This window comes from Liolophura sinensis, chromosome 1, assembly GCF_032854445.1.
Source record: "Liolophura sinensis isolate JHLJ2023 chromosome 1, CUHK_Ljap_v2, whole genome shotgun sequence".
Classification (NCBI taxonomy): domain Eukaryota; kingdom Metazoa; phylum Mollusca; class Polyplacophora; order Chitonida; family Chitonidae; genus Liolophura; species Liolophura sinensis.
The window spans coordinates 46,576,085-46,598,971 of NC_088295.1; the positions used below are offsets into that span (position 1 = coordinate 46,576,085).

The 22,887-nt window shown below is 36.2% G+C and overlaps 1 protein-coding gene across 1 annotated transcript; it reads right to left on the reverse strand.

Moving 5' to 3' along the window:
• Positions 1–2,608: 2,608 nt before the first annotated feature.
• On the reverse strand, positions 2,609–22,287 carry LOC135469996 (protein henna-like). Its single transcript, XM_064748680.1, has 13 exons — positions 21,938–22,287; positions 20,176–20,307; positions 17,642–17,828; positions 14,082–14,170; positions 13,058–13,125; positions 12,292–12,342; positions 10,693–10,838; positions 8,046–8,181; positions 7,598–7,724; positions 6,815–6,910; positions 5,017–5,150; positions 4,449–4,564; positions 2,609–2,801 (listed from the first exon to the last, which is right to left on the reverse strand). Exons 1-13 carry the CDS (start codon positions 21,983–21,985, stop codon positions 2,743–2,745), a joined length of 1,389 nt encoding a protein of 462 aa, XP_064604750.1. The 5' UTR covers positions 21,986–22,287; the 3' UTR covers positions 2,609–2,742.
• Between the last annotated feature and the right edge of the window lie 600 nt (positions 22,288–22,887).

The window sequence follows — 22,887 nt, forward strand, 5'->3', positions numbered from 1 at the left end:
TAATGCTGGCTATCGTTGTAGAAGTGAAATATTCTTGAGTATGGGGTAGAACATAAATCAAATAAATAAATACATAAATAAATCTTGGGAAAATGTGTGACCCGATACGATATTGAAGAAACTCTCTGTACAAGGCCAGAACTGAACTCGCGGTTTTGAATCGTGCATTTTTTCATGGAACACTTGAAATCGCAAAAGTTCGATAGTCAAATTTCTCGCGACTTCTCTTAAATTTCCTTGCTTGGGTTAAGGGAACGTGTGTCATGACATAAATTACGAAAATGTTTGACAGAGTTTTGTAAAAGTGGGCCTATGATCTGTTTAGTGTACCCATAGAATCGAGCCTTTTGCTTGTACATGCATGAATAAAATGTCAAAAAATCTTTAGCCTCTAGTGGGATCCTGTCGGGCATACCTTTAAAAACACACATCCGGCATTTTTGAGACACCAAACCCTCACTTGTCCCATAGGCCGCCGGCAGGTATAGGCCTACATGAAAATTTCAACTCCTGTTTATGAAAAATAATATAATTCCATCGCAACAGTTTTTCTGAGCATATATTTTCAAAAAATCTGTTCAGTTCCAACAAACCATAAACAACATGACAAATAAATCCTGAATTTATTAGATCAGCAGGTTACATTTTAAAATTCATTTTAAGAAAATAAAATGGTATACATAGTAATGCCGATAACTGAATCGTTCACAATATGTATATATACATGTACAGAAGGTCACCGTCAACACAATGTTTCTACCCGTATGCTTATCATATGCAACAGGAATTTGTCAAACACTGAAACAACTTATGTTAAAGGAAAAGATCTCTGAAAACTGAAGTAGGCATCACTAAGTAGACCACTTAAAACTATGAGTTAAAAGCTCAAACATTTGACTTCTAAGGTGGGCTTTTTGGACCATACTGTTAGAGGCTAGGAACTCTGACGTTACAAGAAGATTATCCAACTCTAATCACGACACCGAATATTGGAATATCTCTTTTTTACCCATGAGTGAAAGATTACAGAAATAATGTTCCCAAAAATTCCTTCCTTCTGGTGAACACCAGGAAAAAATGTGATATGACATCAGAGTTCCTCGCTACCGTCAGTACGGCTTATAAAGCCTACCATAGCTTTCAAATATCTTAATGCTTTTCAACACGCTAAAAAAAAAATCTGAAAAAATAAAAGTATTTTTGAACATAGTTTTTTTAGCTGTCTTTATGATGAACCTTACTTTGCATTTCGGCTTTCTTTTACTTTGAATTGTAAGATACAGTTACGGTATTTGCTTGTTCAATGTTTTTTTATTATTAAAACAAGTGATCAAGATGATTGCTTAAAACACGTAAACATATTCTTAAATCCTTAAACAAGAAATGAAAAAAATGATGCACATTCATTTATGAGATTCAACTGTTGATTTATCACTTTCATTTCAAATACCAAGGTGAGTGCAAATATAATATATTGAAATGTCAATACTGTTAATAATTCATGAAAAGACAAGCCACATGTTGGGAAAAGATAGCAAAAAATCACAACATTAAATCTGACATTATTAGTACCAGTTTGTATATTACAACTGTAATGAAGAGAGCCAGAAATATTTGTATTATTTATGTATACAACATCTGTAACAATGTTCATGTTTAAGTACAATACAGGTAACAATGTTCATGTTTAAGTACAATACAGGCAACAATGTTCATGTTTACTTACAATACAGGTAACAATGTTCACGTTTAAGTACAATACAGGTAACAATGTTCATGTTTAAGTACAATACAGGTAACAATGTTCGCGTTTACGTACAATAAAGTTCACTGCTTATTTACCCACCACCTGCATTGCATTCATGAATTAAGTGTTACAGAAGCTCTCAGTACATAAAATCTAAACAAAATATATTCAAATTATGCTTGAATTAAGCAACCATTATATGCTGGGTATTATGTGCGTGCATTATTACATGTGCATACAGAATACGTACAGTTTTATTTCAAAAGTATTTATTTAAAAAGCAAGTAAACATAACATCTTCAGGTGGCTATATGCTGGGTATACTGCACCCCGGAAACAGCATCAACCAACATATGGTACATTTGACTACTTCTATTATCCCAACTGCATTAACTCTCTAACAAATTAATACCCTTGTAGAACAGAGATATAGTTTGTGTAACTATAATATATTTACATATGTAAAAAACAAATAAACGACATTTATTTTCAATAGTGGGTTGGACATACAGGGCATTATATTAAGACATGTTTTCATATAAGTAAAATATATTCTACTTGTTCAGTTTCATTTAAGTTGCCTGGAACATTACATGGTTGTAATGAATAATAACTTGCCAAATAATAATGACTTGTATACTATGGGTGGCCTCTGCAAACCTATGATTGGCCAAAAACTAAAACCAAACTGGACACTGACATCGTCACTGATAGCATCTGATCCCCCTCTCACATTACCTCTCCTTACTTGGTAAAGCCAGCTAAAAATGAAAGCTTTTCTTCACCGAGAAGCACATGGTTTAGTATATATATATATATATATATATATATATATATACACATATAATCACCATAGAGGGCTAACATCCAGTTTAAACAGGATTTTACTTCAGTTTCATCTGTGAAAAGCACATTATATAGAACTTTAACCCTAGAGAGCTAACATATATATTTCTTGCTTGGATTCCAGTAACGAAAGTGAAAGTTTTCTAGTTTCATCGGGCACCATTATTCAGAAGCTTCTGCAGAGCATCCTCCAGAATGGACAAGTCACCTGAAAAAAACAAGAAAAAACAATATTACATAAAATTACTATCCAATTTTACTGCAGTAAAACACCAATAAAAAACAAATCAAAGGTACTTCAATTATATCATCATATACAGCAGATATGTGAAATGTTTGCAAGGGTTTAAGCAAAATAAACGCCTGAAATTTGATCATAGCAATGAATTAGCAATATAAATAAAATGACAACCTATAAGGAGTAAAATGTGTCCTACTTGAAAGTATAAGAACCTACTACCTCGGCTTTGATGTTGAGGAAGAAATGAAAGGTCAAGAATAAACTAACATGGTGTGTGTGTCAGACGAAAGACCACTCAACACTCCAAGAAGGAGTGTTTGGTTAGTTTGTTAGAAAATTTTCAATAGAAAAATAGGGGCCTTTCTCACCCTGCTGTGTTTAACTTGTAACCTAAATGCATGTAGATGTATACCGATAAAATATTTATATATTCCTGATTAGAGTTTAACAGTCTTTTTATCTGGCAATCACATAAACTTGGGTTTAGCATTTCCAATGCAGTACAGTTATAGGCACCTTAACCGTGTTTAAGGCTGAAATACTGTGTGCCAAATTTGACAGTACAGTAAGAGTCTCCTACCTTTGATCATGGCTGTGAGGTTATCAGCACCTTAACTGTGTTCAAGACTAAAATAATGTGTGCCAAACTTGAGAGTACAGTAAGAGTTGCCTACCTTTGATCATGGCTGTGAGGTTATAACCACCTTAACTGTGTTCAAGACTAAAATAATGTGTACCAAACTTGAGAGTACAGTAAGAGTCCCCTACCTTTGATCATGGCTGTGAGGTTATCAGCACCTTAACTGTGTTCAAGACTAAAATAATGTGCGCCAAACTTGACAGTACAGTAAGAGTCGCCTACCTTTGATCATGGCTGTGAGGTTATAACCACCTTAACTGTGTTCAAGACTAAAATAATGTGTACCAAACTTGACAGTACAGTAAGAGTCTCCTACCTTTGATCATGGCTGTGAGGTTATCAGCACCTTAACTGTGTTCAAGACTAAAATAATGTGTGCCAAACTTGAGAGTACAGTAAGAGTCTCCTACCTTTGATCATGGCTGTGAGGTTATCAGCACCTTAACTGTGTTCAAGACTAAAATAATGTGTACCAAACTTGACAGTACAGTAAGAGTCTCCTACCTTTGATCATGGCTGTGAGGTTATCAGCACCTTAACTGTGTTCAAGACTAAAATAATGTGTGCCAAACTTGAGAGTACAGTAAGAGTCCCCTACCTTTGATCATGGCTGTGAGGTTATCAGCACCTTAACTGTGTTCAAGACTAAAATAATGTGTGCCAAACTTGATAGTACAGTAAGAGTCTCCTACCTTTGATCATGGCTGTGAGGTTATCAGCACCTTAACTGTGTTCAAGACTAAAATAATGTGTGCCAAACTTGAGAGTACAGTAAGAGTCTCCTACCTTTGATCATGGCTGTGAGGTTATCAGCACCTTAACTGTGTTCAAGACTAAAATAATGTGTGCCAAACTTGAGAGTACAGTAAGAGTCTCCTACCTTTGATCATGGCTGTGAGGTTATCAGCACCTTAACTGTGTTCAAGACTAAAATAATGTGTACCAAACTTGACAGTACAGTAAGAGTCTCCTACCTTTGATCATGGCTGTGAGGTTAAGCACCTGATGTTCATTGTCCAGCACCTCTATACTCTGGGTATACGGATTATACCGCACAGAAAACGGACGAGGCACAGTTGAGGCAAAGGACCTGTTCAATGATGATATTTAAATAATGTTTAAATGTGAAATATGTAATGAAAATGCAGCAATAGAGCAGCATGACTGGCTCTGTTAAAAAATCAAAATGAAAAGAAAAATTGTGTATGTAAATATTCGAAGACATTTCACCCACTGTTAATTTTATTTGATTTATTTATTTCACTTGATTGTTTCAATAATTTTTCACTTCAGCCGGTATGATGGGCTGGAGGAAACCAAAGTGCCAGGTGTAAACCACCAATGTCTGGCAAGTTACTGACAAACTTTTCCACATGTGACTTCATCAACTGTTAGACTTGGCAAATTACCCACGAGTGTTGATAATGGTTTGTTTTCTCAAATGACCCATGAACTTTTTGTGAGCGGCAAAAATAAACAAAATCCTAACACAAAGCTTTATTTTCACTTTAAAAGTTGCATAAATATGATAAAGAAGCCTACTTGATTTTCTCCTTGGCATCAGCAAAGCTGTCAGCCACGTAGTAGACAGGCTGGTATGAGGTAATGGGGTACTTCTGAACCGCTGTCTTCACAGGTTCAAATGGCCTAATCTCAGGTTTGTCTGTTAACGCATACTGAAATGATGTGGAAAGGGCGATTTAACCGACGTGAAGGAAGAATGCATGATGAGTATATGAGTATAAAAGTGTATCACTTGTAAAATGAAACTGAATAGAATTGCACACCAATGCTAATTTTTTAATCTGACAATTGCATCAAATAATATAGTGAGTATATTAAAGGTGAACTGCCCCGGTCGGTTTTATTTCTCACTTTACCTAACTGAATGGAAAATTATGAACACAAAAAAACGCATCTTGTGAGTTGTTTTACTTGTAGAAATTAAGAATATAATTAACACCAAAAATTCTGAGAACTCACATTGCTTGTCTGCCCTTGAATGGCATCAGTGTGCCCAATGTGAATGAAATAACAGTGATTTAAAGAAACGATGTTGGCTACATTGGATTTGATCCATGTTTTTTGATAGGAAAACTGCTTTTGTGACCAGGAAAGTTGAAAATAGCAGGTACTGCTTTTGGTTTCAACCGTCGCCAGATTTTTTACTTTCCATTCCACTTCAGAATCCAATTCCAAGCCCCATTTTTAGCCTGTAAGCTGGGTCAATACACACCTCCTCAAAATGATTGGAGCATAATTTTGAGTGATTATTTGGCACAAAAAGGTCTTGTTCCATGGCGGGGTCTGATGGGAAGGCATGAAAACAAATCCCATTGTAATTCGGTGTGCGATTAGCACAGTTCACAGGTTGGAATCACCTCACTGTGACATCATAAACTAGAGTTGGGAGGGGAAGGGGGACATCAAGGGCAGATAAGCGTGTAGAGAATACCAAGCTTCATAAAACTGGGCCTATTGGCCTTGAAAAAAAAATTGTTTTTTTTTTACGATTTTAATTCTTTACGTCACTTCGGCTCCGTGTTTCAGATACCCCTATAGGATATACTGTGTCAACTTTGCAAGAAAATTTCACCTTTAAGGCTGCGATCGAGGAAGTCGTCAAAGTATTGTAAATCTTTTGTTTACTTTTTAGGAGATTTGGTCCTCATTTTTTAGCCAATATACACGTAACTGTAACAGGAATACATCGTTTCTTAATCTCTTCTCACATGGTTAGTACGTCTAATGATCAACATGTGCATGTTTGTATGTATTTCACCTCAGCTTTAGCATTTTGCAGGTGACACATTTTGCATTATTCCAACTGATCCAATCATCTTACAGTGCCACTTGTGATCGAGTCTTTTGTAATGTTTGAATAATTTGTTATGAGCAGAACTAAAGTGTTGGCATCAAAAGTATCATTTTAAGACTTTTATGTGCGTCTGAAATGTACGTACCAATCACTGGCAAAAATACAGTACAGAGATAGCAGAACAACCAATGGCCTTTCCATCCTCCCTAAGTCTAAACTAACTACTCCCTGTAACACTCCCTGTGTTAAATATGAGCCTGAAGGATTGTATGCAGTTAAAGCTCACACAATGTGTTGTATTTAGGGATATAATGATGATTATATGGAAAAAAAATATCATGGAGTAAACATATTTCAGGTATTTCATCATTTGCCATGCAATCAAGAAACATGTTTAAATCTTAATCTTCTGATAGCATGTCAAAATCGTGTATGCATATACCAGGAAAGTGACAATAAATGAGTGAAAATGTTCTTTTCAAGACTCTAATGGCTGTATGTATACACTACGTGGACACGTACTTGTAACTCTCCGAATGAAGAGAGGAGCCCCGCCCCATAAGCCTTCAGCTTGCCGTCTTCCTTGCATACCCCATACTCCACAGTGAACCAGTACACCTGGCAACAGAACAGGTGAGAATGTTGGCAAACATTGTGATTACTAATTACTTAATGTTGGTTTTTTATTATGGTAAAATTAAAAAAATACATGAGGTCATCCTTGAAAAAGTTAGGGTAGGTCCGTAGGGATTTTTTTTCTCACTTTTTCAATAAAATTTTACCTTGTAAATTGCACTGGACTACAGAAAAACAGAATTTTCTGGAGACAGGCTCAATAAAAACATTGAGCTATTTTTGGTAGATATGTAAATGTAGGCTTATGCCAAAACATATTTTTAAAGATGACCTTATGGAAAAGCTATGTCTGCAAAAAACAACACAATATTTTATACCAGTACATTACAGTTTTGAAATATAATACAATTTCAGTTACTTTATTACTTGCAGAAGTAACAGTTTCAAGGAAGTCTCCATTAATTATGATGCCCAATGGCATTTAACCAATTTTTGTGAAGAGATTCAATATTGTAGAAATTAATTCAATCATTAAATACATGCTCATGTAATATTTAAATGATCAGGCAAAACTCATTTATGAATTATGCTAATTAAGCCTTAAATACATGTATGCATGTGTGATTAACAACATAAATAACACAGATTCTTGAGTACAGCATAAAAACTCCAATCAAATAAATGAATTAATATATAACGTAGATTTATTCAACAATTTCCACGACTCACTGTGGCTAACTTCTCAATGTACTCATCAGGTGCTCCCAAACTGGCCAATCCGATTTCTTGTGAAAACTGGGCGAACTGTGGATCCGCAAACAGTGGAACATGGCCCAGCAGTTCATGGCAAATATCCCTAAAAGGTGGATCAAAGAAGTGACAAATGTCATAAGCACAGTTCTATTCAAGGCTAGAGAAGTTCTCAGTGGAATGCACTTACCAAGCAGCTAGCACACCACATGCACACCACAAGCACACCACAAACACACTTCTATTGTTCCACTACCAATCTTCCTAGACTTCATGGCCTGATTTAATTATGTTTTTTAAATCAAAAATCTTTCACTAATATTATGATGGAGGGAATCAGAATGCCTATAGTAAACCACTAACACTGACAAGTTTAAAATGCTGGCAAACTTTACCTTTCTATGACAAATATGACATTATAACTCACGGTTCGGGTGTGTACATGGGTTTAGAGCTGTGGCGGATGTACTGAGTAGAGTGGAAAACGCGGAATGCGAGACCAGCCAAGAAATCTCGAGATGACAGCAGCCCTGCCACAGGCCGGAGGGAGAACCCTGTACATTCTACAAGCGTATAAAGGCATGAATCATATTAGGTAAAATGGAGATAATAATTCATGTTATCAACTTAGAAATGGATGTTAACAGACCTTATTAATCCCATTTCTATACCCACCCTCACTTATTTCACAAGCCAACCACAATGATAACTGACATGCCCACTCACATTAAATCCTAACAGCCACATCAATCAACACATTTCACAAGCTAAGAACAATAACTGACATGCCCACCCACCCTAATACTAAATACGCATGTCTTACCTACACACTTGACAAGTCAAACACAATAATACCATGTCCACACATCCTAACACAATAGTACCATGCCCACACATTCTAACACAATAATACCATGCCCACACACTCTAACACAATATTACCATGTCCACACACCCTAACACAATAATACCATGCCCACACACTCTAACACAATAATGCCATGTCCACACACCCTAACACAATAATGCCATGTCCACACACCCTAACACAATAATACCATGTCCACACACCCTAACTCAACAATACCATGTCCACACACCCTAACACAACAATACCATGTCCACACACCCTAACTCAACAATACCATGTTAACACACCCTAACTCAACAATACCATGTCCACACACCCTAACAAAACAATACCATGTCCACACACCCTAACACAATAATACCATGTCCACACACTCTAACACAATAATACCATGCCCACACACTCTAACACAATAATACCATGCCCACACACCCTAACACAATATTACCATGTCCACACACCCTAACACAATAATACCATGCCCACACACTCTAACACAATAATGCCATGTCCACACACCCTAACACAATAATACCATGTCCACACACCCTAACAAAACAATACCATGTCCACACACCCTAACACAACAATACCATGTCCACACACCCTAACTCAACCATACCATGTTAACACACCCTAACTCAACAATACCATGTCCACACACCCTAACAAAACAATACCATGTCCACACACCCTAACACAATAATACCATGTCCACACACTCTAACACAATAATACCATGCCCACACACTCTAACACAACAATACCATGTCCACACACCCTAACACAACAATACCATGTCCACACACTCTAACACATCAATACCATGTCCACACACCCTAACAAAATAATACCATGTCCACACATCCTAACACAATAATACCATGTCCACACACCCAAACACAATGATACATATCCACACAACCCAACACAATAATAAGCAACATGACCATCCACCCTGATGCCAAAAAGGTTTCAACCTGACTTAAAAGTTCTCAACCCAGTTGGCCCCGATGTCAGAACATCTCACCCAACAGCTGAAACACCAATAAGAACACCGACCTATATATCGAAGAAGCCCACCCACCCAAATATCCATCAAGCTCACCACCTATATATCCAAGAAGCCCACCCACCTAAATATCCAACAAGCCCACCCACCCAAATATCCAACAAGCCCACCCATCAATATATCCAACAAGCCCACCCACCCACCCAAATATCCAACAAGCCCACCCACCTATATATCGAAGAAGCCCACCCTCCCAAATATCCAACAAGCCCACCCATCTATATATCCAACAAGCCTGCCAACCCACCTAAATATCCAACAAGCCCACCCACTCAAATATCCAACAAGCCCACCCATCTATATATTCAACAAGCCTGCCCACCCACCCAACTATCCAACAAGCCCATACACCTATGTATCCAATAAGCCCTCCCACCCAAATATCCAACAAGCCCACCCATCAATATATCCAACAAGACCACCCACCCACTCAAATATCCAACAAGCCCACCCACCCAAATATCCAATAAGCCCACCCATCTATATATTCAACAAGCCTGCCCACCCTCCCAACTATCCAACAAGCCCATACACCTATATATCCAATAAGCCCTCCCACCCAAATATCCAACAAACCCACCCACATATATATCTAACAAGCCCACCCACCCAAATATCCAACAAGCCCACCCACTTATATATTCAACAAGCCCAACCACCCAAATATCCAACCAGCCCACTCACACTTACACCTAAAAAGCACACCTATGATAATATGCAAAGGGTCAACATAACATTTTTTCTCTCATATCTCCAACCATTCTGATATGTAAATAATAATAGGTTCATCAATACACATATATGCACATTCTAGCCTAACTGGCCAAATATATTAACACCCAACAGGCCCACCAACCCACCCACCCATATGCCCAAAGACACATTCGTCTTGACATGCCCCCATGCCCACCCTAAGCTGCTTGTCCATGGTATTACACTGACCTGACAAGCCCACTCGGTCCATGCAGTAGGCCTACTCACAAATTCTACCATTATTAATACTCAGATTGCCAAAGTAGGCCCATTAATTTTAACGGAGAAACAGGCTTATGCAAGCACCCAGCAGACACTTTTTTGAGGACAGCTTTAATCATCATAATTATACACATTTCTCTGATTTGCTAGCTTTACCTTTAAGGAAGTTGGAGATGTCCTCCAGCTGTGGGATGTTATCTTCTCTGTAGCCACAGTTGTCAATCAGAAGGGGAAAGACGTGGTTGAACTCGTGACAGGCATGAGTAGGGTAGAGTTTGGTTAGCTCGCGGAAAATTGTACCCCTGGCAAAACAGGATGCGTGACACAAGGAAATAACCCACAAATACATCAAAAATGAGAAAACACATTCTTTTTATACTCTGAATGCATGAAAAGGATAATTGTTTCTTTCCCTCACAGAAGCCCCATTTACTTTAGCACAGCATGCAGGGATTTGGGCTGTAAGAAATAATATTTGTTGGCCAGAGTATCACAACTTTAGAGTGTGGTTAGTCACTTAATTCCTTTGTATCAGAGAATTGTAAATTAATATGGAATACAAGTTTGTCATAAAATGTAAATGTTCAGTTTAACATAGTTTCCTTTTGTTGAGAATTATGTGACATAAAACATGAATACTTTCTATCTGACTGATCATTTGTCCCCACCCCCACAACAAGCAAATTAATTTACTGGTAACAACGACATAAACAAATCATTTAAATGGACTAACTGTACCAAAAACAATGGCAGTAATCCTTTGTACAAGTATTGGTGTTTAACATATTTCTAATAACTTGGACGTGGAAAAGTCTACAAGCAACCTGTGGATGGTCTTGGGTTTTTTCCCGAGGCTTTTTTCCCACCATACTGCTAGTTGCGTCATATATGTTAAATATTCTTGAGTATGATGTAAACCTCCAATCAAATCAATAAATAAAGTAAACATCGCTTTTGCAAAATTTAAATTCTGTCCTGTGTGGTACTGACTGTATACAGAAGACAATCAAATCAATAAATAAAGTAAATATCGCTTTTGCAAAATTTAAATTCTGTCCTGTGTGGTACTGACTGTATACAGAAGACAATCAAATCAATAAATAAAGTAAACATCGCTTTTGCAAAATTTAAATTCTGTCCTGTGTGGTACTGACTGTATACAGAAGACAATCAAATCAACAAATAAAGTAAATATCGCTTTTGCAAAATTTAAATTCTGTCCTGTGTGGTACTGACTGTATACAGAAGACAATCAAATCAACAAATAAAGTAAATATCGCTTTTGCAAAATTTAAATTCTGTCCTGTGTGGTACTGACTGTATACAGAAGACAATCAAATCAATAAATAAAGTAAACATCGCTTTTGCAAAATTTAAATTCTGTCCTGTGTGGTACTGACTGTATACAGAAGACAATCAAATCAATAAATAAAGTAAATATCGCTTTTGCAAAATTTAAATTCTGTCCTGTGTGGTACTGACTGTATACAGAAGACGAGTATATTTTGAGAGCTACCTCACTGGATTGCCATGTAGACGACACCAGGCAAGAGGTCTCACTCAGTCACAATATACCATCTTCATTTGATCAAGCCGATCGCGAACCCTATAGTGCAGCACCAACCTTGCTGGCAGAAAGATGTCATATACTGGCATCCAGGAAAATCCTCTGAAGGAGTATACTATACTGAAGATTTCTCAGAAAATGAAAATCAGGACATGACATTTAATGTAATCATTTAACCTATTTCTTACCAAGCTTTGACTTCTGACTCTGTGTACTCTGCTCTGGGGATTGGTTGACCACTGCAATAGAATAAGACCACTGCTGTGAATACTGCCAATGTAACAGCATGGTTTTGGTGAAATATTTCTATTGACGTCGTTTTAACCAATTGTTATTATCCATTGACTACAGCACTGCTATATTGTTTGGAGTTTAAAGGAGAACTTAAAAACATGTCACTATAGGCTGAAAAGAGCACATAATTTTATATTTGGTGGTGCCTGTTGCATAATTTTGTGATTTTCCCTCGCCACAGACGTAAAGCCTGAAAACGGCAAAGCAGGCATAAATCGATGAGTCCATCGCGTCCTCCATCTTTAACACCCTGTAATTTATGCTAGCCTCTCAGCCAATGAGCATCGTTAAAACTGCCAGCGTGTTTGTGTAAACTCAGAACCTACGTCCAACATTCCGGTTTCCCAGTCGTCAAATGGAAAACAAACTGTGCTGTGTGCTACCTCTGGGAAGAAGAGTTCAACCAGAAAAGTACTAACTGCACTTCGGCGGCTTCTGATGGCAATTCTCCTCCTAACACAGAAGTCTTCAGGACTAGTTCTTAAGCAAAATGGGGTCGCCCATGGCTGATTTTGGCAGTGACTTTATTTATAATTTATCAACTTGAGGTACATATTAGAATTTTTTATGGTATGCACCTGCGAGGAAACGCATACTCTTTTCAATGGTATTTGATTGATATTTAAATTTTCTTCTCCTTTAAAGAGCAATTTAACTCACTGCTTGTAATTATAAGCGATGTCAGCAAACACCTTCCTCCTCGACCGGTATTCTTTATCGGTAAATCCCTGTGGAAAGACACACAGTTTTAGGACACTATGTGGGGAATAAAAACTAACATATGTTAGAAAGTAGAAAAAAAAAAAAGTGAGAAGAGCTGTTAAGCAGAGTGAATAATAGACAATGACATGAGGTGGACACAGCTTGCACGGTGTTGAAAATCTAAGCATTTCTTTTATTAATGTCGCATTGACAGGAATGAGGGAGTGAGTGAGTGCTTGGGGTTAAACGTACTTTACAATTTTTCATGTCATATGACGACAAAGGAATCCTCAGAGTGCATGTAATGTGCCTCCTTGGCACAGGATGGAATTTCCACCGCTCTTTTATCTAGTGCTGCTTCACTGAGACGCCTTACCGAAGGCAAGTCAGCCGCCCCTCCTGAGCCATTATACTGATACAGGTCAACCAGTTGTTGCACTATCCCTTTCATGCTGAACACCAAGCGAGGCAGCTACAACTTCCTCTGTTAAGGTCTTAGGTGTGACTTGACCCAGGATTGACCCTGGATCAACTGCTCCAGAAGCAAACCATATTGACATGAAGGACATGTATCACAAGAAGGGACACAACTCTATAAATTTTAAAGCTTTTCTTCAAGCTACTAGTAGCTATCGTTGCCATGGCGATAAAGGCTAAAAATGGAACAAATTTCATAATTAAATAAAGCTCAGTTCTGTAGATATAGTGGTAGTTAACACACCAACAAATTTACTGATGAACTGATACAGACAATGTCATGCTATAGTATGACCCTTACTACAGGCATGTATAAGACTACATACATGCAATGCTGAAAGTTGAAAAAAAAAATTTGTTTTTTTTTACAAATTTGTAGCATGTACACTTTTAATGTATATGGTACCAATACATGCACTCAATAAATGAAATTTAATTAAATTAATGACACGTTTTGAAAACTGAATTAGTGCAGTGGGATTACCACAGCTGTCCCAATACTTACAGGATGGTCAGAATCTAGTTCTGACCCATAGCTCAGGATCTGGTTGGCAAATCTATCCAGTTCCTTGATACGACGAGGGAACCATGGAACTGAAACATAGAAATATACAACATTCATATTATATATTATATACTATATATATACTATATATATATATATATATATATATATAACTACTGTACAATGAGCTGTGCAATATCACTTCATGGATGTGCAAACTCAGCACCTTTATACTCCAGCTCACACTGTTAAATACTCTCATTAAACTGAAAACCAAATGCTTTTAAATTTTCACTGTAAGGTCAGAGCCTAAATTTTTTATGTTTTTGTATTATTTTTTTCCTTCTTCAACTCTAGCTCACCAAAACTTCGAATTCAATGTTATTTTAGATAATAAAAAAATCAAAAAAGGAAAACAACAAAAATAGTCGAGATAGAAATAACATGTAAACTTTTTTTCAAACTACAAAAAAATATATACATAAGACTGCACCTATCAAAAGGTTTTGTTTTATAGACAGAATAAATCTTTTTTCAGTGTCACATTACGGTATAAATATAGAGCTGAAAAATGGCAGTATGTAATTTGTGGTAGAAATTCCAAAGACATATTTAATAGACTGGAAACTTTGAAAAACAGGAAAATCATCTAAAACATTCACATTAAACAAAATAAAAAGATGGATATTTGATCTTATTTTTATTCCATTTTTGGATTTTTTGAGGGGTCGGCTCACCTGTGGAACACAAAAAAATGGGTATTGCCTAAGAGCACTTTCCACATTCCAAATGTAGATTGTAGAAACTGAATCATGTTAATTTTGTCCATCAAGCCCAAGGTTAAGCCCACCTGCCCTAGATACCATGATGTACAGTCTATAACCAGGAAATCACAACAGCAAAAACTTGAACTAGGCATGATCAGGTGAAAGATATTTTTATGATGCATTGTTTGTTCAAGGTATTAACACATTTCATAAATTAGGTCAACAAGGAAAAGGTTTTTCTTTTACAATATAAAGAAGACCTTTGTGAAAACTTTTTTGACTTGTCCCTCATGCTCTCTTAAAACACTCTTTTTTTCTATTGCTCAAAGTCACCTGGGGTTCGTTCCACAAAGTGCGCGCTGAACTCTGGTAGCACGCAACTTCCGTGGAAAGCGATACTATCACCATGATAACTACGTGCATGCAGCGCTGTAAGTGCTTTGTGAAGTAGGCCCCAGGTTTGGAAAAACATTGCAGGAACTAAGTGCTTCCTGTAGACTCAGTCTGGGCTATTTACATATAGCATGATCTACATTTTTATTAGCTGTGGTCACATGACAGCCTCTTTAACCTAGTAAATCTACCAACGTAACCGACGCACAGAGATCCACAAGATGTATATTATATGTACTTATTAAAGACCAAATCAAGTAAGTGTCCAATTTCAGATTATTAAAATAAAATTGCATGCATTGAGGTTCTTTTCAATCAAAGACTTACCACAGCATCTACTGTCCGTGCAGCAATTGCCACTTACAAGATAGTCAAAGGAACACAATGACAAAATTTCGTGATAAGGCAAGGCCCGACCACAGATTAAATGTTATATTAGAAATAACAGTGAGTTATCATTTAAGATGATATCGGTCTTCAGCACCACCTATATTAAGGCAAATGTAGGTTAAAAAGCTTGAAAGCGTTCTCTGATCTCACACAATAAACCAGTTGTAAAGTCAAGCCCAAAGTTAAAACTGAAAGCTTATGCGTCACACTGCACACCAATACACCAGGGACAACCAAATTTTACCTGATTTTGTGTGAAATGCCATTTCATTTTTTCTATATTTTATATAAAAAAAAACATACTTTAATTGCCCTTGTGCAGTATATGTCCTTAATACATGTATACATATGTATTGTATATAATGTACAGGTACCAGTAGTTAATGCACCTGCTTGTAGTTTAAAATGTAATGTACAAATGACAGTTTATACATATTGTTGTCTTTGTACTGTATAAACATACTATAAATGCATTTTTTTCTACACACTCTAAACAAAGCCTATATTTTAATGGGGAGCAAGGAGGTTGGGAGGGAGTGGGTGCATTTCATACATGCAGGCAGCTAGTATGAACACATGCCTTTCCATCAACCATACCAATTTCACCAACATTAATCAGTCATTCAAAGACCCAGTCCTGTCACTCACCCTTACTGCCTTGGACTCTCACACAACCTTTGGGAAAGTACAGAGATAGCATGAATAGCCTACTTGATATAGCATGAATAGCCTACTTGATATAGCATGAATAGCCTACTTGATATAGCATGAATAGCCTACTTGATGTAGCATGAATAGCCAACTTGATATAGCATGAATAGCCAACTTGATATAGCATGAATAGCCTACTTGATATATGTACAGGGATGATATTTTTAACTACTTTTTTCACACATTGGAAGTATTCAAAGAAATAATCATACAAAGTTAACTTATTTTGGGCTAACAACATTATGAAATAATTTCAATTATAAAATTAAGTACAGCCATCAATAACAACTGTCACTGGTTTTTGGACAGTAACAAGTTACAAATTATTTTTGGTATGTCGTCCACTGAATGATAAAATGGTAGTAAAACCCTTTTGCTATTCCATATTGCTGTGACTTGAATTTATATTAGCTAATTGTGGATTTATATAATACATTTTTTTTTAGTTTTAGATTTCCAGACAATGTGACATGTTCTCACTGAGACTAAAACAATATGATAACAAATTAGGATCACAGGGTGGCCCATTTATGAAATAAAATTCTTTCAAAAATCAACTGATAAATGTAATGAAACTGCATGATGTTTTAAGGCCTGTCCTCGACTTAAACCAACTTACTACATGGTGAATCTTGTACAAGGTATTAAATTTCTTGCTTAAAAGGTAGGTGTATTTTCAAACTGAACTATGTTTGCCAGAGCTTTGTTACACAAAACTGCAAAAATGCAAAATACAGTGCTTTAATTTATCGTAGGAGATAATGATGAAAAATTAAAACAATGAGACAATGTCATACAAAAAAAAGAAAATTTATACAAATTACTATACACATACTATACCCCTCAGGGGAAGATTTCAAATAAGGTTTCTGCATGGAAAAAAAAAGAAATAACAGAGAGATTTTCTTTTCCTTTCTCAGCAGTTACATTATTTTGTCTTAGGTTGTTACCTATCTACCTGTTATTATAGGCCAACCACTTATACTGCATTTGGTGTTCCAGTTTACATGTAGAAAAGGTTTATCTAAAAAAAATAAAACTTATGCAAAATTCATTCAAAAAGTTAACCCTACAATAGATAAAATAAATAAATAAAACCTTCAATATATTACAGAAAATCCTTCTACATGAAAATCAATGATTCATTTATAAACTGAGATACCTTAATTTTCATTCTTCAGCTTATAATTGAAGCAGCTTATCCTTATATCACGTTTAGCTTACTGCGGTTGCCTCACACGTATAATTACTGATTTAAAAAGTGAGCAATTTGAAAATGCTAAAATTTCATGTCCCTACCTCCCATTCCGACATCTTCTTCAAGATTTCGTGACAGCACCTGTAACTCTTTTGACTTTGCTCTCAGAGCTTCGATGGCCTGTTTTAAGCCCCCAGTCTGGTTGTCACAGGCAACGAAGAACTCATAGCCACTAGGGTCCTCCAGAGCCGGGCGGGACTCGATGTGATGGAGTGTTACCCCATAGGTCTGAAAAAAACCCAACAAAAACCAACAATGTTCAGTTATTTCAGTGTTATGTCTTGGGCCTGGCAGCTTCTGTGCACACGGACACATGTAAGCACACAGTTCATGGCCTTGTATTATATCATATAATGCTTTTGATTTCAACATGCCAAGTTTGATCTGAAATTAATAAAACTACACACAACACTCTTAAATTAAAGGCTCCGCTTTTAAGGGATAAATGAGTCAGAATCAAGCAAAGTGTCACTTGAAAAAAGCTAAGCGGCTTTAGGTAAAATGCAGTGTAGTGCAGGCCTGCTATAACATGAGGATTTATACTAGTTATTCAGATTGATATCAAAACCCTGGAATTATAGCTAGTAGTGCAGTTTTAATCTAGTTATAAAATTACAGCAGAAACTTCAAAATATTTCATTACAACGAAATGTGGCTTGTGAAATGTGCGAAATACCCAGTTATGTGCAGCAGGATAATAACACCCACATTTGTGCAGATATTTCACATTTGACCTAATTAATCGCTTATAGGGGGTTAACTGACATATATACAGATAAAAATGTAGACCAGTGACCGTGAGTTAATTAGAGCTCTCTGACAATGGATCAAAGGTCGCAAGAGTACATATGAGTGACCTGTGCATGCACATTGAAGACAAATATCACTAATAGTTCTTAATTAAATTTAATTAAATTACATTACATTAAATAGCATAAATATAAAATATTAAATCTATCTACAAGAGTAAATTTATGTCAGTCAAATAATTTATTGAATTTTTTCATGACTTCATGGACAAGAGTGATCATTGAATGACATATTTTATTAATTCATTGTTTCAATGACAAGTGTTATAACGACTGGTAAATCAGGGTTTTTAATTTATCATTTGGTTCAATGATATTTACACAGATTTACTACTCTAGGTTTGAATATTTTTTTCAGCCCAAATATTGGATTTAAAATTAGACTAGTTCTTATTTGTGCAAGAGTAGCCATAACACTAGTAAACGACATAGGAATTTCGTCCAATGATGGATTAAATTTAAAAGTACAAAAACTTGGTGGAGATATTGGGTCAAGCTGAGCAATGTCAAGGTCAAGTGGTGGAGTAAACAAAGGTTCAGATGATTCTGTAAAATGTGGTGTGAAATCAACTGCTGGGATTAGTAAAGATATCTAATAAGATGTTTTGTAACATTTTATCTTTTTGTGTGTGATGTGTGTGATGTGTGTGTCTGTCTCTTGTATTGAATGAATTTGTCTGGAGAAGAGGAAGCATTTGGCAACACTAAACTGGTCACATCAATATTGTTAGCAGCATCCAGCATTATATAAATATGATATCAAATTTCTACCAATGAATTCAAGCATTTTAAAACTGCATTTTATTCAGTTTTACTAACTTTTTTTGGTTTTCTTTCTCTTAATGCCACTTTAATCAAATCCAGGACAAGCTCATGAAACTATGTAACCTTTTGGGAACCACAAAGATTTTATTTTGATTAAATAAATTCAAACAGATAATTAAAATCAGTTTGTCTGATAAGTAAGTTAAATGACACGGAAATGTCTACAATGACATTCAAAATGTCTCCAACATCATTCATGTGTCAGTTTGACACCCGATCCTGTGTACACTCGTATCATTTTGGCAGATGCGACATAATGACTGGCCTTCGTGGACAAATTTAACTGGTATCTCGTTACAAAATCTTCCATTCTCATCTCTGTCAGCTATTAGGCAGTTCTTATATATCCCGGATATCTGATACCATACATCAAATCACTAACCCAGTAACTGCCTAATATGTCAGTGTGAATGAGAGAGACCTAAATATGGCCTATTACTGAGTTGAATGACTTGAATGAGATATTAATTAATGTGTAGTATATTATTTCATTCATAAAGATTGAAGTGTATACATTTGTGTTTACATGTACTTCAACCTTCCATACACAGCTTTATGCTAAATGTTTTCTGGTTATAAACTTATGGTACAGGGTTCAATTCCAGTGGCGGGTAGAATTTTTATGGAATTCTCTGCTCTTATTATTTGCGGGGTCTTGGTTAACATGAACTCGTGAGGTCACTGGCACAGAGTAACATTTGTTATGGCAATTTGGCATGCCAACTTTCATGTTTGGGAAACTTCACGAGTAACTGGTCAAAAGGATGGTGGTTTTAAGATCTTGGATACTTCAGTTTCTCTACCCATAAAACTGACTGTGATTGTGTAAGCGAAGAAAAAAAAAATCAGGAAGTAGGGCCTTAAACAGTAATCTGAACAGTAATAAGAAAAGTAAACACACTTTTCATCACATCCAGATTTTAACTAATTATGTTACAAACCTCAAAGATCTTCAGCGCACCTGCCAAAGCACCCACTTTCTCAGTTACAGAAAACACGATGCTGACGCTACCTTCTTTATCCTTGTAGTCATGCACGTAACCATGGTAACGCTGCAGGGAGCTGGATCGTCTCTGTGAAAAGACAGAAAAAATTGTTTTTTATTTGATTGCTTTTCATGGTGTGCTCAAAACATTTTAACTTACATAATGGTGATCAGGTTAAACATTTTAACTTACATAATGGTGATCAGATCAAACATTTTAACTTACATAATGGTGATCAGGTCAAACATTTGAACTTACATAATGGTGATCAGGTCTAAGTTGTAACTATAAACTGGCAGCCGCAAACATAAAATAAATATTTGTAAAATAATTTTTTTATCAAAATTCCTTCTCCATGACAGTTTTTCCCAGAGTATATTTATTCAATTATTCATTTTTTGATTGATGTTTTATGCCGTACTGAAGAATATTTCAGTTGTATGCCTGTGGTCATAATTATGGTGGTAGGATACTCAGAGTGTATGTATATTTATGTGTGTAACAGGCTATGTTACTAGTTTAGTAGCTATATCATTCTTTTGTTTGTTTCATATAATTACCGTCACTCTGAAATCATTAAATAGCCCAAAGAATGAAAAACAATAAATGACATAAATAAGATTAACATTAGTTCATATGACATAATATACCTGTATTTTAGATGAAGAAAACAAGTAAGAGCCATAATTCATATACTTTCTCACAGGATGTGGCCTACAGATTTTCACGTGCAGAAGGAGCTTGAGGTACATCTCAAATGAACTTCATGTAAGCTTACATGAATAGTGAAGTACGGCCTATAAAAATTTTCTGCCTTACAATCATGTCAAGCATAATGAAAGTCTGTGAAGTTCATACACAATTCATATTACTTCGGTAAAAAGTATAACAAAAGGTTCAATACGGTTTCGGTCTATAAAACTTCCTTACTTCTTAAAGACACATTCCAGTGGCAAAATGCTGTACATATAAAAAGAAACCTGTTTCTCGTGCAATCAATGCCTCGAGCAATCATAAGTCTGCTAATCGTAAATAGCGAGAAAATATAGTGGAGATTTAAGCTCGGCGAGATACTCTCGCCGTCTGCAAAACTTAAAATCTGAGCAAGCTGAACACATATTCTTAATTGCATTATATAAATAAGAGTAGTAATTGACCTAAACATACTAAGATTTCACGAAGTTTCCTTCACCAGAATTTATGACTTTAGTGACGTAAATCAACATTTATTGGTCCTCACTGGTGGCTTTTACAGCCATTCGTGTTCGTCATTTCAAGCACACCCACTGACAAGTGGTACGTGCGCCCGGATGTTTAAACTTACATTGTGCTCAGTAGCTACATTTATTTCGCAGTGTTTTAATACCGGCAGGCCAAACGTAATGACTTCATGCACATGTGGTTCACAATAGGCATATATGATTAAGAATGTAGTCCCCCGAGCGTTTCTATCTTATAATGACAATGTATTTCTCATCATGGCGAAGTAGCGGGCAGTAATTAAATCAAGCTGTTATACAACGAATAATACTTAAGACTTAAAAGTCCTGGAAAAGTTAAGGGAAAAAACCCATTTACACATAATTATACTTCATGTTGGCATCTACATACTGAATTTTTACGTCTTTTTCAAAAATATTAATTTTAATAGAAGCAGAAATCAAGCCCAATTTAAACTTATCTGTCTAGATGTGAAAAAAAGTTTTTTTACTCTTACCAGCATTGCCGATCGTGGTTTCTTGATTTTGGACAAGCCAGCGTCCATGATGTTATCAAATCTTCAGTTGTGATAATGAAGGGGAACTACCTGTCTGCCAGCAACCTGCAAGTGATGAAGAAAACAGCCAACAACCCTATGGAGTAGAAGAGAAGTTTGCGACTAGAAAAAGGGGTGCTGTCACTGTCCTGTGGTTTGATTGGTTGAGAGCTCGAACACGTGAACCTAGAAGTATATAGACATGTTGTTGACATGGTCTATTAACAACAAAGCTTAAATGACACGTACGACCTGTCAAAGCAGATGGGGTTAAAGGTCGCCTTAAACGACGGAGAAATAAAGCCGAAGGTCAATGCGACAGATATAGTTTATGTTTAATGTGGCTGTAGATACATTGTTGTAAAACGGATTAAAATAGACGGGCCGATTTGTTCAAGGCAGGTGACGTAACTGTACATGTACGGCCTTTGTACCAGTGGCGTATATATGATCGTGTAATCTATTGAGCTCGGTTTGGCACGTGTGTGCATATGATGGAGAAACTTTTTATATAAGTTTGATCAAGTGCATAAGCAACTGAGATACATATTTTATTATCGACTGATTTGTGTAAAATCCAGTCAGATAAATTGAATACTTGATTTCACTCATTCGTCTATAGCAGATACCTTTCGCCTTGCTAACATCAATGAAAACTGTTTACTGCTTCTCACAGATTTAACAGTAATGCAAAAAATTGCTCCCCCCCCCCCCCACAACACAAAAAAATAAAATAACCAAAAAAAAAATTAACAGAATAAGACTTTTAAACGCTTTTGATCTCAAGAACTTCAAAAAGTGCTTTGTTATACGGTCCATATAATAGTGGTAAAATCCATCACATTATCATATCGGACTTCTTAGGCCATAAACTATGATATGCATTTTATTTTCAAGTCTTACTGATGTCA

Bases quoted from the DNA above. Each gene is read 5' to 3' on its own strand.
- LOC135469996 (XM_064748680.1), bottom strand. From the start codon at position 21,985: ATGGACGCTGGCTTGTCCAAAATCAAGAAACCACGATCGGCAATGCTG. The intron at 8,182-10,692 runs GTAAAGCTAGCA...ATACGCTTGTAG, and splicing joins CATCTCCAACTTCCTTAAAG to AATGTACAGGGTTCTCCCTC. The intron at 2,802-4,448 runs GTAGGAGACTCT...TGTTTTTTTCAG, and splicing joins CCTCACAGCCATGATCAAAG to GTGACTTGTCCATTCTGGAG.